This window comes from Phyllostomus hastatus, unplaced genomic scaffold, assembly GCF_019186645.2.
Source record: "Phyllostomus hastatus isolate PE091 unplaced genomic scaffold, TTU_PhHast_1.1 phas_scaffold_1674, whole genome shotgun sequence".
NCBI classification, from domain to species: Eukaryota; Metazoa; Chordata; class Mammalia; order Chiroptera; family Phyllostomidae; genus Phyllostomus; species Phyllostomus hastatus.
This window is the reverse complement of record NW_025334011.1, coordinates 13,936,095-13,952,861: the sequence shown is the minus strand read 5'-3', so window position 1 is coordinate 13,952,861 and position 16,767 is coordinate 13,936,095. Positions and strand designations below refer to the sequence as shown.

Below are 16,767 nucleotides of genomic sequence, written 5' to 3'. Positions count from 1 at the left end.
ATTTCAGAAGTAGCACATATTCATAATAGAAAAATAATGAAGGAATGCAGTCAAAATCTCTTACAATATTTTGGTGTATACAATTATATGTATATAATTTAAACACATTTACTGACTGGAATTTGTTGTTTACATAATTAAAATATGAGCAACTTTCATTTCATTAGAAATTTTCCAATATAATCCTCAATTACATTTAATAATCTATTGTTTACAACTTATTATTGTTACTTATTAATTTAGCAAACCTATTGCTAGATAGCTAAGTTACTTTAAGTTTTTGCTATTTAAAAATGCTAATATAAACATCATTGTGGCTAAATATTTACATATATTTTCATATTATTTTCCTAGGATAATTTCCTAGAAATAGAATTTTTGAGCCCAGGACTATGCCCATTTTAAGAGTTATGATTCTTGCTAGCACATTGCCCTTCAAAAAAGAAACTGTCAATTTATATTCCCCCAAGGAGTACACAGGGGTGTCTGCTTACCATGCCCTCACTAAACCTAGGGAGTAAAACCTTAAGTGACCTGTATGAATTTAGCACATGGAACCTTTTATTATTATTTATTATTATTATTGCTCTCATTTGCTCTTTTGTTAATTAGCAAAGTCAAGCATTTGATGCTTATCAGTTATATATAAATGAAAAATAAAGTCCTTTTTTGTCATACATACTATAAATGTTTTCTAATATGCATCATTTGCTTTTTAATTTTACCTATGGTATTTACAAGAATACCATAGATAAAATTAAATATTCTATTTTTTGGTAGTCAGAGCTATCATTAATTATTCATTTCCTACATTTAGTGCCTTCTATAGAAAGTATTCCCATCCTTAGTACATGTTAACATTAATTTTTCCCATAGAGCCTTTATATTATTATTTTAATAATTGATCTAATAGAAATATGTTTTGATCTATGGTGTTTGAGAGATATGTAATTGTTTAAATTTATTTTTTGCCACACGTCCCAATGCTATGTGAAAGTTAAAAAAATACTTTAATCATCGATCTGCATATACTAAATTCATATTAGGCCTGTTCCTAGTCTTTAGTTTTGTTCCACTGATTTCCCTATCTGGCTTTGTTTGCATACTTTTTAATCACACTACAGTTTTACAATGTGTTCTACATTCTGGTAGAGAGAAATTTGTCCCCTGCTTATCCTTGTGTTTGTGTGCTACTTTTAAAAACATGGAATATCCTTATTTACATTGTTCAGTTAGTTGTACTTCAGAATTATTTCCCCAGGTTCCCATCTCCCCACAACTCCCACTAGGGATCATGTTGGAATTGTGTTTAGAGATTAACTGTGTGTATTTACCACATTGTTTTCTCGCCAAAAACATGATGTGTCTTTCTGTTTATCCAAACCTTTTTTGCATCCTTTGGTAAAAATCTATTTTTCTTTGTCTTCCTTTTTAATTTCTGAACATATTTTACTAGTTCGTCCTGGTAAGGGAAAAGACTTCATCGGGTTACAAACTAGGCAAAGTGAAAACTGGCACTTTCACTCCAGCTTTGGTGCGATCTCAAATCTTTAAACAACAGTAAGCAAAGCTCTGTTTCTAAGGTAAACCCTACGCTAGCCAGCTCTAAGAATCATGTGGTCTTTGGAAGAAAACCTTTCTATATAAATCATACATCCTTATAGACAAATAAGATTTAGTTTCAATTTGAGCTCACTGTTCATCTCATTACACATGTTGAAAAAGAACTGTTAGAAACAACAGAAAAAAGTTTCTTCATGTTTTATATGAATAGGTGTACACATCAGGTAATAACTGGAAGAAAAATCAAGTTTCTATTAACACAGGCTGTCAAGCAACTGTAAAATCTTAGCTACCACTATGCTATTTTATTTGAGGTATTGGATTCAGAATATACACTAAGAGTAATATGAATAAATCCCCAGTTTCCCAAGCTAAAGAATGGAAAAGACTACTACAAAGAGGCCATCTTTCGATTTTAACTGCCCTATTTACTTTCCACAATCAAAAGTCGTGTTCCAATTTTCATAAAGCTCTAAAGCCTTTGGAGACACACTGGGTCTCCCAGCTGACAGCTAGTGGCCAAGTCGTGGGGTTGGAGGGATTGAGCAAAAAAGGAAAAAGGACTCAAAGACATGGACAATAGTGCAGTGATTGCTGGGGGAGGAGGGTACAAGGGGACTAAAAGGTAATATAAAAAATACAATAAAGATTAAATTTTTTAAGAAAAGAGTATAAAGGGGTTTTGAGACTAAAAATAAAGTAAAATAAATAAAATAAAATAAAATAAAATAAAATATCATTTTCAAAATCAATGCCAGCTGTCGGTGGAACTTGATCTGGTGTTACTGTGGCCACACTAGCAATCTGTAAACTACGAATGGGACCAAGGGGGACCTCTCTGCATAGCTGTGTCATGCTGGCCCCCAAGAACCCTTCCAATCGCTGCACAGCCAGCTCAGTTTCCTCCTCACAGAGGCAGCCCTGCTCCCTGGACATCAGAAAATTACCTTCTTTCTCCTGCATAACTTCTGGGAGAGGAATGCAGAGCCTTTTCACCAGCCTCCTCCAGCAGCTTCATGATTTCCTGAGAGCAACTGGTTGCTCCCACCACTAGCATACGATCTTCAGAAGATAAGGCTGTTCCAGCTAACTGAACTAGAAACTCAGTTTTTATCCTCCTGGAAGACTCATGCTCACCATCCCCCACTGAGATAACAGGGAATCATTTTCACCAATAAATATCACAGTTGGCTGCTGACATCTTGCAACAGCAAACAACGTGCACTTACCATTTTCTCACCCTTGCCTACCGACTTAGAGGTCAGGGAGGAGGCAGAGATACTGAGATGGTCCTCCCCCACTCCCCGCCCCCACCAACCCCAACTGACTAACAACACAGTTGCCAGTCAATGTTTTTCCAGTCCCAGGAGGACCGAAGAGCAGAATTCCTTTCTGGGGTTCTCATAAACCAGTGAAGATGTCTAGCCTCATCATGGGCCACACAACTATCTCCTTTATTGTGGCTTTGGAAAACTCTACCCTGCAACATCTTCCCAGTTCATGAGGGGCTCAGGGTCCATAATCTATTCATAATCGGTTCAATCATGTTTGGTTCCAAGTTCTTCAGACACTCCACTGGATGTGCTGGTTCTGTGGGTCCAGTGCCGTCAGGCTTATGCTGCACCCCCCATTCAGATCCCTCTGCCCATCTTGCTTAGGTATAAGAGGAACAAACTTTCCAAATACTCCTCATGATTGACTGGCTCCCAAAGACTTTTTTACACACCCTATGAAGACCCTGATGCAGAGTGCTGATCTACTCTCCATAATACCTCTTTTGCAGTTTTAAAAGTTTCCAGGCTGCTTTCTTCTCTTTGGCCATTATCTTCTGTTTTACTAACAGCCTTGTTCGGATCGTGGTGGAAAGTGCCTCAGTGGTGCCAAAACCATAAAAGCTTTCCTTTCCCAAGGACACAAAACTGAATGGATGAGAACAAACACATTCAGTCAATCCTAAACTGGCTTTCGGAGAGCTGTTACCATCCCTTCTGACAATTACAAGTAATGGCGTGGCTGGAATTTTGCAGCAGCTAATTCACCAACAGGTGTTGAGAATGTGGGACACGCCCTTGGGGTGTTTGTCACCACAGGAGGCTGGGCATTCTAAAGGCTGCTCTCTGGGATGTTTTGGGTCCTATCCTTACCATGAGCTGGGTTGTTCAATGGATCACTCCCCTCAAAACCATCACAAAGACAATGGCTTCTTTGTGGATTACAATTGATGTCCTAGCAGGTGCCAACAGGAAGTCTTTGAACTTTTTGCCAGCCCACATCATATCTTTGTAAACAGCCAAGCTATGCTCACTTAGGAAAGGCTGGTAGAATTACTATAGGTTCAGCAGGGCCAGTGAGCACAAGTGACCAGTCACCAATGACTCAAGCACATTATACCTGACCATTTAGATGCCTGCCTAGAGGCTACACTCTCCAGTAATATTCTCCTTTTGGTAAGAGAGTTAGCTTTCTCCTTCAGAGCCAGGGAAGGTGCCATGAATCTGGGTCCAAAGTCCACACACAGCGTAATCCATGAGTTTTACCCTTCCCCACAAAGAGAAGGATTTGTTGGCAGCTCTAGCTGGCATTGTGGGATTTTTCAGAGGCAACTTTATGAAGTTATTTGACCCTTTAGCATCATGTGACTTTTGAAAGGCTATTGCTAATCAGGAATTTTAATTCAAAACAGGAACATTCAAAGCAGCAGTCTGGTTCAAGAGTTGTCACTTGAAAGGCAGTCCTATCTTACACACTAACAACTAACAGAGAGCAGCATTACAAAGCATCAGTCACAACTTCATTTTGAGCCTAAAGGCTGTATGTGTAAACGTTAAAGATAACTCTTTGCTATGGAAATACTTTTAGAACAGACACAGAGGATGCAACAGCTGCCTTCCAAAGCTGTCCTGCATCAAGAGATGCTTCCCTGGAAAGGCCAGGACTGACCAGGCAGCCCCTAATCCTCAGAATAGCCCGCTGGTTATCTCCCAGTGTGCACACCGCCCCCCGCTCCAGCACATGGGCAGGCAAGGGACACTCAGTGCCACATCTGGAGCTCCTTCTGCTGGTGGCCCTAAGCCATGATGGCTCAAAGCCATGGGTAACATGAAAACTATTTGGCTTACTTGGCTTACTTAGTATGTTATACAATTATTTAAATGCCTACCAGGTTAAAACTTCATTTCTAAAGCAGTATTTCTTGGAGCTAGGACTACTCGCTTCTGAATCACCCTGGCTGCTTATTAGAAATGCAAATTCCTATGCGTGCCTATCTACGAACCATGTTATTATCTCCCTTGATGGAATGTAAGTCCTGGAGAGTAGAAACTGGACTGTTTTACCCAGGTACCCCAGCACCCCTAACAGTGTTTAGCATATAGTAAGTAAGTGCTCAGTAAATCCTTGTGGGATAAATTAATTCCAGGTGCTATAATTGACCTACTAAATCCAAATCCCTAAAAGCAGAGCCAAAGAATCTGCACTTCAAAGATGTGCACTGGTGTTTTTATGCACCCTATATTTTAAGAACCATTGTTCTAAAGTAATTCAGCCAATTATAAGATAAAGGGAAAGATAAAAAGTTTCGTCTCCCAAGGCCCCCACACTAGTTGTCTGGTTAGAGAGTAAGGTAGAGTGAACGTATTAATATCATCCTTGGGTTAAACTTTTGCCTTCTAGTCACACACCTCCCACGAATGGTGATCTGCCACCTGCAGCACACCAGGCTCTGGGTTCCTAAGTGGACAAAGCAAAGATGGGCGTGGAAGGCAGAGTGCCTTGGTCTTAGAGAGACGGGTTCTGCTCTGTCAAAAGCTGCACCCACCACCTTCCACTGTGCAAAAACCAAACATGTGGACTTGATTACAATGGTCCCTCTTATCCACGGTTTCACTTATCCACAGTCAACCATGATTCAAAACATTAAATGGAAAATTCCAGAAGTTACCCATAAGTTTTAAATTGTGCGCTGTTCTGCTGAGTAGCATGATGAAATCCCATGCTGTCCTGCTCCATCCCACCCGAAATGTAAATTAGCCCTTTGATCAACATCTCCACGCTGTAGATGCTCCCTACCCGTTAGTCCTTAGTAGCCATCTCGGTTATCAGATCGACTGTCACAGTATCATAGTACTGATGTTCAAGTCACCCTTACTTAACTTAATAACAGCCCCAAAGTGTAAGGGTATTTATGTTGACAAGGCAGATGCCAAAGAGAAGCCGTAAAGTGCTGCCTCTAAGTGAAAAAAGTGAGTACAGAAGAATAAGATGTTTTCAGAGAAAGAAAGAGACCACAATCACTTAATTTTTATGTATGGTATACTGCTTAATGGTTCTATTTTATTATTACTTATTTATCTCTTACTGTGCCTAACTTATAAATTAAACTCTCCTTGTAGGTATGCATGTACAGGAAAAAAACATAGTATATATAGGGTTCGTACTATCCACTGGGGATCTTGAAATGTATCCCCTGTAGATAAAGGGGGAGTACAGTGTAGGAGAAGCCTGCCCCTTCCTGCGGCCCCACAGCTCACTGATATGGAAATGGAACTGACTAGATGTTCATTACTGCTTTCCTGGAAGACTTGACTGATACCTCTGATAAGATTTATCTTATCTAAAAGATTTCAATTATTTCCTATATGTTTGGCCCTTTGAGTTTGTGCTGGAAGCCTGGCATTTTATTTGTAGTTACAACCAGACTTTTATGAGCTTTTGACCTTGGGTAGTCACTTCACCTCTCTGGTCTGTTTACTCATTTGAAATATGAGCTGATTGAACTTGAATCAGGTCTTGAGCCTCTTTCAATTCTAACATACCCTAATCTGTGACACTTTACTGCCCTAGTTTAACAAAACATCCAGATGTGATTAGATGAGCAGATAGCAATACTCAAGCTAGTCTGCCTCAAACTCTCCAAAGCAGAGGTGACTAGCTTGGGTAGACTAGGTAAAACTTGGTATTTGCAACCAATTCCAAGGAATTCTGTCTCTCAATTTCTATGAATTAGGAAATTACTACAGTGATTTTAATGTGCTTATATAAAAGATAAATATAACTTTAAATAAAAAGTGCTTATATAAAAAGATAAATATAGAACTTTATATAAAAGATAAATATCAGAATTTCCTCTGAAATGTGAACATTTTGTGTATAGCAGCCTCCAGGACAATGTGTTTTAGCAGAGCCTGCTCTAAGAAAGGTGAAAATCACTACTTTGAGGGTTATTCTCCAGCCAAGCTGTGAAGAGAGAAATTTAGGGAGTGAGATGCCCTCTCCATCACCCTCTCTCTGCATTCCCTCTGTCCCTCCTTCTGTCCCCATCGCACAGAAGTTCCCCCAAGGGGGAGCTGCTCTGAATTGTACATTTAATGCCCTTTGTTCCCTAGCACCCTCACTAACTAATAACTGCTAACTTGCCCATTACCTTGGCCCAGTCATTGTACTTTAGCTGACTTTCTTTTGAAAACAGCTTCACATCGACCAGTGGTTCTCAGTGCCTTCAGGCCTAATGTCTGTTTATAGTCCAGCTATTCCAGAACACCTCCTTTGTTAGCCTGAAATTAAAATTGTAGAAAATATAACTTACCTCCTCACAACATAATGCCGAAATTATGTTTTCAAACAGAGCAATGTTAGCAAAGTAATTAATAATATTTCAATATGCAAAAATTTTGGCAAGGCCACACTGGAAGATATCATGAAGCAGCCCAATGCTTGCTCTGCGTCTAGAATCACAGGGACAGCCATGGATGGACAATTGAGCTGCTGACAAATACTAATAACCTGCCTGCTGTTCACTAAATGCAGGTAGCATCCCACCACCATTTACTGTTACAACCTCCACCCTATAATTTATTTTTCCAAATTGCCTTTAAAAAAAAAAACCTAGATCAAGGCCTTTGATGTAAAAAGCTTAGCCAGTTTAGCAACCTCAGGAGAGCCATGCAGGTGTCGAGACGACTCACTGCCTCCAGTGCCCCTGCCAGCGCGGTCTGCCCTTTGCCTGCTCTGTCCCGGGTTTCTTATGATGGGAATGTCACAATACATAATAACAATCCCAACGACAAGAGCTAACATTTATTGAATGTTTCCCATATGCCAAGCACTTTTTAAAGAATTTTGCATTTATTAACTCATTCAATCCTCATAACTCCATAAATAACATTATTAGCACTATGTTCTAGGGATGATAATCATAGGCACAGGGCAAGTAAGGAACTTGACTTAGGAACAATTTAAGGAAATTAAAGAACATCTAGCTTCTTGGAGAAATCCATTCATCTGGCTATTACAGTGATGGGGTTTTGTGGTAAGCAAAGCACTGTCTGTGTTTTTACTTTAGGAAAGAAGCATTGCAGGGATAAAAGGATGTTTCTCTCTCCAGTCCTGTCTACCTATCTGTTTTAACTTGGAGCCCATGAGTTCTTGTCCTGCTTTATGTGTTTAGCAGTTAGAATGCAATTAGGTAGCTTTTGGGCTTAATATTTCATTCAGATGCTTCAGAATGGATTTTCTCTTCTTGGTATTTTGTCTGTAGGTTCATTCATTAGAAGATTTGGAATACAAGTCTTTTTCTGCATCCTCCCTCCATTGCTAAATGTCTTACTCCAAAGCAGCCTTGTTTTAATGAATTAAGAGGACGACCTAAAAAGCAGGGTCTGGGCAGAGTGGAAGGACCAATGACTGTTCTGACAGTGCAGTGTGGTCAGGAGCTCCCAGAACCTGCCAGAAATTATAGCCCTGACTCATTTGGGGAGGAAATGCATTTTTTCCCAAAAAGAGGCAAGGAGCTATTTAAACTAACCATTATTACCAATGGTTTAGGGTTGGACTTTTACTCTCATGTGGCCACACATCAAAGATAAAAAAGTACATTATTCAAGTCAAATCTATAATATACTTATTTTTCCTTTCAGGGGAAAAATGATCCCATCTGATCTCGAAAGAAGGATCCTGGAAGTCAAACAAAAAGTAAGTTTTTGTGGGGAGCTTTATGCTGCCCATGACAAGCTAAGGGTATAAATTTGTATTCCTACCCAGTAAAGAACAGACTTTGGTTTTATTTTTAAAAAGAAGACCCCAGCCTCAACCTCCCAGCTTTAATGAGAATATGGAATTTTGCACCCAGTCATTCTTTATTTCTCTGAGTTGTAGGCTCTGCTTTAGAAAGATCTAAGTTGCTAAATAAATAACATACACAATAATGTTGTAAGAATTTCCAAAGCATTTTTCTTCTTATGTGATGAGATATGGAATTAAGTGGAAACATTTGAAAGATCATTTTCACAAGTGGAAAATACCAGAGTGCTAATGCAGCATGTGAGTTACTGGTATGGCATTATTTGAAAGGAGTCATTTTTCCTGCCTGGACACATGCTGATATGACCGGCTCTCCCAACATCTTATTTTTCAGGAGCAATTTAGAACTCTTTTTAGAGGTAGCAAGTTCTGAAGACCTGCTAGAGATCTCCACAAAGCTCTGGAAAGTCATTTACACAGATGGTTCGCAAGCCAGAGAGCTTGTTTTTAAAATTCTCTTAGTTTAACTTTTACCAGATATAATATACAGTTCCTAGTTCCATGCTGTAACACATGCATCTGATTATTATGAACTCGGGAATAAATTTTGTTATGACCTTTTCCCTCACACAAACTGGCACACAAATTCCCCTTGTTCTTGTACTTGTACTGGAACTGCTTCTTGTAACATAAATCACATATTAAACTTTGCTGCCACCTACAGACTGCCTCTGTAACGTCATGTTACATCATGGGGAGTAACATGTTCATCCAATCTGAGACATTCTTTGGACTTCTTTCAGCAGCCATGTATTATTTCAGTCAATTTCACTGAGCCAGGGCCAGGCAGACAGAGAACTACTAAGACGGACAAAAGCCATGGCTATTGTTTAGCTCATGTGTATCCTCTTCTCTAAGACTCCAAACACGTTATCTGAGGATTTTCCAAATAGGAGTAATGGGCTGTAGTTCCTCCTCTTCGTCCTCTTTTCTGCTTATTTATTAGGCTCAGAGGGCCTGTTATGAAAAAGGAAGACTAAAAAGTCAGCAAAAGGGGCTGGGGAGGCCAGAAAATCTCCCTGGAATATATAAATGGTCTGTGGGCACTACAAAGCTTATTTACCTCTGGGTCCAGTGTAGACTCTTCAGAGAACCAGAATATCTTCTCTTAGGGCACCTGCAGGTCCAGCAGAATGGCCTGGAGAACTCAGATCCTAGAGTGTGAATATTGTTCCTACCAAGCTTCAAGTTTCAATAACCCTTCTGATGGCTCCAAAATGCACATGTGTATGATAGGGGAAGAATGTCCACTGTTTTTGTCAGCTATGTCGAAGAATGCTTGATCACCTGTTTTACATACGTGGGGCTTTCTCGTTTGCATAGGGATTTGTTCCTTTCCTTGTGAGCGCCACGGCTGGGACCACCGTGTATGGAGCATTTGATCCCCTCTTAGCTGTCGCTGATATTTGCAAGAAGTATAAGATCTGGATGCATGTGGATGTAAGTATCCCCTCAGGCCTGCCACTAACCTGTCCTTGCACGTTTTTCACATGGGGCTCATGGAATGAAATTTGTGTCTCACACTCTTTACTTTAGGAGCTTATTTTCAAATGGTGATATTTCAGCTTTTAACGAGTGCAAAGACAAAACAGGACACAACTCACATAGTATACAACATTCACTGTAAGCAATCTCAGGCTGATAATGCCTTAATGTTCCCAACATGATAATATTCTTATTTCTTTGACCAGTACCCAAGCTGAGCACTTAGTTCTCAATTCATTGAGCTATAATCTCCTATGTACATACACAGAGTCACACACATAGAGAGCTTACTTCCCTGCAAGCATGACCAAAAGGGTAAATAGGAACTGCATTTATATAGGAAACCCAAAGAGTAAAAAACCCAACTCAAGTCAGTTATTTGTATATATTGAATGGGAAGCAAACTTGACAATTTGCTAAGAAATACTTACCATCAAATTTCCCATTTCTTAGCTTGATCAGCTAAGAAGACAAGCTATATGTGAAGGTTTTGACTCCAGGCTCAGTCACATTAAAAAAACAAATGGAGTCATGCCAGGAAAACATTTTCAAATGAAAAACTATCCATTTTTAAAACAAATTGCAGGTATTTAAATTTAGGCCAGTATTTTTCAAAGTGCAGCTTAAAGATTAGCTGCTATCTGCAAAATGTCAATGATCCACAATGAGATGAGGTGTTGTACCAAATTATCACTAAGCACAACATCTGGTACAGACAGCTGACCTTTCTGATTGCAAGGCTTTCTCAGTGAAGGAAGCATAAGCTGGTTTACACTCTGGTGTTAGAATGTTGGTGAGTAGCACTGGCTTTCGATCATTTTGGCTCTATGATAAGTATTCAGAGCAAATTAATTCACCTTTCTTTAGGAGCAGAAAATGTCCACAGGCTAAGTTGGTAAATTTCTATTATTCCGGAGATGTCTGCCTAGCCATTACCAACCATCTTGTCCTTCCCTGATTTACAACGTGACTTATACCAAAGATTCCATCATTCTATACACGAAGACACTGAACAAAGGTTAAACAACTTGACTTGTTCAGTGACCTGGTCTTGGAACTGGGGAGCCTGTCAAACCTTGCTAGCAGATTCAGGAAGAAATTGCCCCAACAGATTTACCAATAGCAGCTTCTGTGTGCCCTAAGCCAGCAAATGCTGCAGTCTCTCTTTCCTCTGGGATCTGTAATTGCAATAGAGCTGGGAGCAAACAAGTGTATTAGCTTTCTCTAAAACATATCAAGCTTACCACTTATTCTTATTCTCTTTAATGTTTATACATTCTATAATTAAGCTAGAAAAAAATCTTAAATATTATGCATTTGGAAAACTGGGTGATTTTTGAAACTGTAAAAGAACCAAAATTACAACAAAGAGGAAAAAAGCAATCATACCCTAACAGTTTTTTTCCCTTTAAAATTATCCCAGGAATATTTTTATTAACACCCACAAAGAATGTTAATATTTTCCAATGAATCTCCTCCTTGACATCTGTTTTTAAAGATGACTATACCAATTCAAATCTTAAAACTTGAAAATAAATTTTTAAGGGACATGTTCTAATTGCTCAACTAATTGACTAGTACAAACCTTTCCTGCTTGCTTTTCTGTTGTTGTTCATTTATTTGACAGAGAGCTTAGCTTATCCAAAATTACACAGGAGTGAAATCGGGTTATAAAGTTGCTTCCTCTCTCTGGAATCATCCAGACTTGTCAAAACAGTTTCCCTTGCACCTGGGAAGATGTTTAAAGAGTCCCCAGCCCATGTCCTCCACTCTAAACTGTGGAGATAACAGGGTTTCTCGTTCTGAGGTGATGAGCTTCACTTGGCCTAAGATGGGCTGTGGGGAGAACTTGGCTCTTTCTCATGCAGACTGAGGAAACACAGTCCCAGCCTGGCTCCCTACACCATATAAATGCAGATGGAGTCTGAGACTTTAGAACAATAGCCCCCACAATTTAAACCTTGAAAATCTAGTGCTAGACAAAAGTGGCCAACCCCCTAAGTTGCCTGGGGTCAAGGAGACTCTTTCTCACTGTTTTGAAAGACACCAAACTATAGAGATCTGGGCAATGAGAAACAACTACCTTTTTCCTTGTACGATCTTTTTCAGGCCGCTTGGGGTGGGGGATTGCTGATGTCCCGGAAACACAAGTGGAAACTGAGTGGCGTGGAGAGGTACACACGTTTTTCTTGTTCACAAAGTGTGAAGTGTGAAGTGTGAAAGCTAACTGTGAAAAGCACCCAGTTTTCAAGAACTGTTGGTACACAGGTGAGCCCATTCTGTGCGCTGCTCGTGTGCCTTGCCATGTGTAGTCATACATGTGAATATTGTGTGTAATGAGAAAAGAAATCAAAGCCTGTGTCAAAGGACCAAAGTGGAACATCTCTCAAACACAGAGATTGCCACCTGGGGCCCATGGTTCACCAAAGCAATCGGGAATAACCTCCCTGGGATCTCTGGACCAACCACTGGAATCGTTTACACCTGCAGGCACTCCACAGTTTTCTAGGGAGGAGACCTGTGGCTTTTGGGTTCCATAAAGGATGATATCCACCGCTTTAAAGAAACCAGTAAATAATTTAGCAAAGCAAATAAGCACTTTGTAATTTATGTTGGGTTTGGGTTTAATATGGTCACTTTACTTAAAGTGGGACATGCCTTTATCCTCATGTTAATGTTTTTCTGATATAACTCTGATGGGGCAAAGTACCCTCTATTCAGAAACTAAGCAGTAAATCATTGAGAAAGCTATAAAACACAAATAAGCTATTTGATTAGTGTAAAGTATATTCAGACCCAACAGAAAAAGAAAAAAAAATTACAGAATGCAGTTCTGGCTGGCGTAGCTCAGTGGATTGAGCACGGGCTGTGAACCAAAGCATCGCAGGTTTGATTCCCAGTCAGGGCACATTCCTGGGTTGTAGGCCACGGCCCCCAGCAACTGCACATTGATGTTTCTCTCTCTCTCTTTCTCCCTCCCTTCCCTCTCTAAAAATAAATAAATAAAATCTTTTAAAAAATTACAGAATGCTACGCCAGCCTCGGGTGCTGGACCATGTGCGGAGCGGGAGCTCAGATTTCACTGTTTCCCATCATGACGTGACGGGTCAACTGTGTTTGTGAGCTCTGACACTCCAGGCCACTGAGAAGGCCTTAATTCATCCGAGGCTGCCAGGTTCTCAGCTGGCCCTGCCAAGGAGCCAGATGCTGCCCAGGGGAAGCTTCCCACTGGCTCTGCTCCTAGACAGCTTGGCACAGTTTCTGTTCTAGGATGGGGAGAGAGGCTGATGGCACCTGGGAGCATCTGTCAGCACCGGTCATGCAGAGCAGCCAGGCCAAAGAGAATACACAGGGTGTGCTGCATGATGCCCAGGCCCACTCACACCCGGATAATCTCTGAGTGTGGGAAGAGGAGGTGGGGTTACTGAGGCAAAGTCAGGGGCTCCTGCCTAACCAGTGAAAAGAAGACCAAAAGACACGAGATAGACCACCTAAGGGCCCCTCCAGCTGGATTGCTGTGCCTGAGCCAGCTGCCCTTGCTCTGACTGCAAGTACCTATGCAGTGGGAGTGGATGAGGACAGGCCTGTCCCCTTCCCACACTGATCCAGTTCTAGTCTCTGCTTCTGGTCCTTGAGGGATTCTCACAGGCCCAGCCCCTTTTGTCATGAAAGTCCACATGACAGCTGAAGCTTCAGGAGGTGGCAATGAACTGAGTGGGAAGACAATGAACAAAAGTGAACAATGTAGAAGGTGCCCTTTTAGATGACCAGGACAGGAATTAAATTTGTGTGCTTGTGACAGAGGTGTCCTGTGCATGGTACCTTCTCCGCTTTGAGTTTCTTTTTTAACTGGCACAACAAGTGAGCATCTATTATTCTACCTTTATGCCACCTGGGACTCCAAGTGCTGACACCCACACAGCACCCTACGCTAACAATTACTTGAAAACTGCTAAATTACCTCCCCTGGGCCTTGGAGAAATGCACACCCACACACCTTTGTAGTAAAGACAGTTATTTGAGAGCAAAGCTTAGAACACTTAGCATGGAACAGAGAGTCCACTGTAATTGCCACAATTCTTGGAACTGCATTATAACTAACTACTAAAGGGAACAGCCAGCTATGAAGCCCTAAAAAGGGGAACTGATGATGTTCTGCTTTGAGCAGAACCCCCTTCACCATCCGTTTACCCGAGAGTATCCAACTTGCTGACTTACCAGCAAAAGGCCCACTGTCTTTGGTGAATAAGGCTGTGGGGCCCATGGAAACCGCTGTGCATGGTGTGCATGGGCACAAATTTAGAAAAGAAATTGGCCTCACTTGGGGTATGTTTTCCCAAGCATTAGGACTCACGCTAAAGTGGAGGAAATCCATAGCTGAACCTTGTCCCCAAATCCAGAAATTTCCCAGTGGTCAAAGGGATCCCAGAGTGCTGTCCTCATAACAAAATGCCACAAGCTCCCAGAGTCCTGCCTGATGTCCCCTTAGAGAACCAACCAAATTTTCAGAAAGCCACTTCCTTCCTCAATAGCACTATCCAAATGCCTAGAGGTGGGGTCACTGAGAGGGTGTGCCAGGAGCACTAATGCTCCAAAGTCTGTTTCTATGCACTGTGAACTGATTCGTGTAACCCTCCCTCAGCATGCTGCTGCTCACCTGTGATAGCCCACCGCTATGGTCCACTCACCAGGCTTTCTGGCCCAGCTGAAGGTTCCTGCACAGTGTCTTCCCCGCCACCAATTACTGCCCTCACTCCCACTCTGAGAGCCATGGGTTCTGCAATTCAAGTCAGCAGTTATAGGACCTGTGCCAGCTGCAGGCTCAGTGAGGGCACAGAGATGAATATGATAGGAAGCCTGTCATCAAGGGGCTGAGAATCTAACAAGACAGACTAACAACCAATAATGGATTAAAATTCAAGGCAGGGTAAGTAAAGGCCCAAGGGACAGACAAGAGAGTTCTTTGGAGGGCACCAAGGAGGGAATGATTCCTCCTAGGGGTGGGCATTGGAGCTTTTAGCAGGCAGAAGTGGAGGGACATCGAGGTGATGAGAAGGCACACGCAGGTTTGAAAGGGTCCTTGGAGAACGCTCAGACGAGTTTTTTGGAGACTGAGATGGAGTCATGGCAGTGCTCGGGAAGCTGGCGGAGTGCCCACAGGTCCTGCCCAGTGTGCCTCAGTGGAGGGCCTGCTCGCAGAGCCATGTTGGCTCGGCTCTGAGCTGAGAATCACCGCCATGCAAGCCACTTATTCCACATGGAGAGCATTATGTTTCTTGGGCTGGGGGGAAAAGCTGGAAAAGCCTGCTATAGCAGCCATAGCATCACAAGTTTTGGGAGCTGGATGTGTGGGAGGAAGATGGTGCGAGGAACTGAGGCACAGAAGATCAGAGGAGAAAGATGAGGTCTGGAAGGATGAGGAGGCACAAGTGAATGAGTTCTTCAGGGTCTGCTGAGTTTGAGGTGCAAATGAGGGTACAAGGCTATGTCTGAAAACAGCCCTAGGGGACTCAGTTCTCTCCAAGCTGTGGAAAATCACAGACACCACATGTCTGGATCCCATGGCAAAACATTTAGAAATAAACCCAAGGCTGTCTTTTATAAATTGCCCACATTTCTCTGTAACTGAAGCCTGTGTGATTGAATCGCTCTGTGCAGCTTTCTGCCCTCCTTATGAGGCAGCCCCTCTGGAACAGAGGCAGGCCAATGATAGGCAGCTGTGGGCCTGGGCACTTTCTACTCTAAAAAGATCTTCTCCAGTCAGAGAAATGGAGAAGAGCTGTTTTCTTCTCTGTAGGAGTCATTACTGACACAGCTGAGCTTCCTCAGGATTAGGTGTATAGCTGTAGAATATTACAGAATATTCTATAATACATACCCAGTGTCACAATGCTCATAAATGATAGAGTTGAAATTAATAGCAAAAGCCAACCTTCTGGTGTGTCAGAGACAGTTATAAGCACTTTTACTAAGACCCAAACCATTTAATATCATTCTATTTACAGACAAGGAAATCTAGGCACAGAGAATAACTTGCTCAAGATCACACAGCTAGGGCGTGGTAGAACAGGGGCGCAAATGCAGGCCATCTGGCTCCCAAACTTGCCTCCCTTAGTCACTATTACCTACTGCTTAGAGCCCAAGTTTCTTGATTCTGGTCCTGAAGTCATGTAGTCCTCTTTCCAGGGGTAGTATCCATCTGGCCATGAACTGCCTAAGCTTCTTGCCTCAATCCCAGTGCAGAAGAAGAGTTGGACTATTCACCAATCCAGATAAGATCCCAAGCCAGCAAGAGTTCTTGCTGAGCCTGCTATTCACCAAAGGGATGAATGAATGAGATATTTCCCAGCTTCTCATTTCTCCTCAAGCTTTTTGTACCTCGGTGCTGGGAGCAGGGAGATCCCAAGTCTGTTGTTCAGCCGGAGGGGCAGCAACCCACAGCAGCTGCTGTGGTTGGTACTGCTACTTCCTCCTCCTGTGAGTCTGTTTACACCAAGGTCGCATTCAGTTTCTCAGGAGATATGCACAGGGACTCACCGGCCTGAAAAGCATATAACATGAACAGTAGGGACTCACCGGAACAGCTGCTTTCCCCAGGAACTGGAGAAGGGGGGTTGGAGCAGTACAGCCAGAGTGGGGAAG

The 16,767-nt window shown here is 41.9% G+C and overlaps 1 protein-coding gene and 1 pseudogene across 1 annotated transcript in view; one reads left to right on the top strand and one right to left on the bottom strand.

The window, feature by feature from the left end:
* Nucleotides 1-16,767, top strand: part of GAD2 (glutamate decarboxylase 2) — a 74,762-nt gene that overhangs the window by 37,645 nt on the left and 20,350 nt on the right. Inside the window, exons 9-11 of the mRNA XM_045857982.1 lie at nt 8,478-8,532; nt 9,964-10,080; nt 12,235-12,299. Of these exons, the coding sequence (XP_045713938.1) occupies nt 8,478-8,532; nt 9,964-10,080; nt 12,235-12,299 (237 nt within the window). The remainder of the gene's footprint in view (nt 1-8,477; nt 8,533-9,963; nt 10,081-12,234; nt 12,300-16,767) is intronic.
* Nucleotides 1,992-5,607, bottom strand: LOC123831031 (annotated as a pseudogene).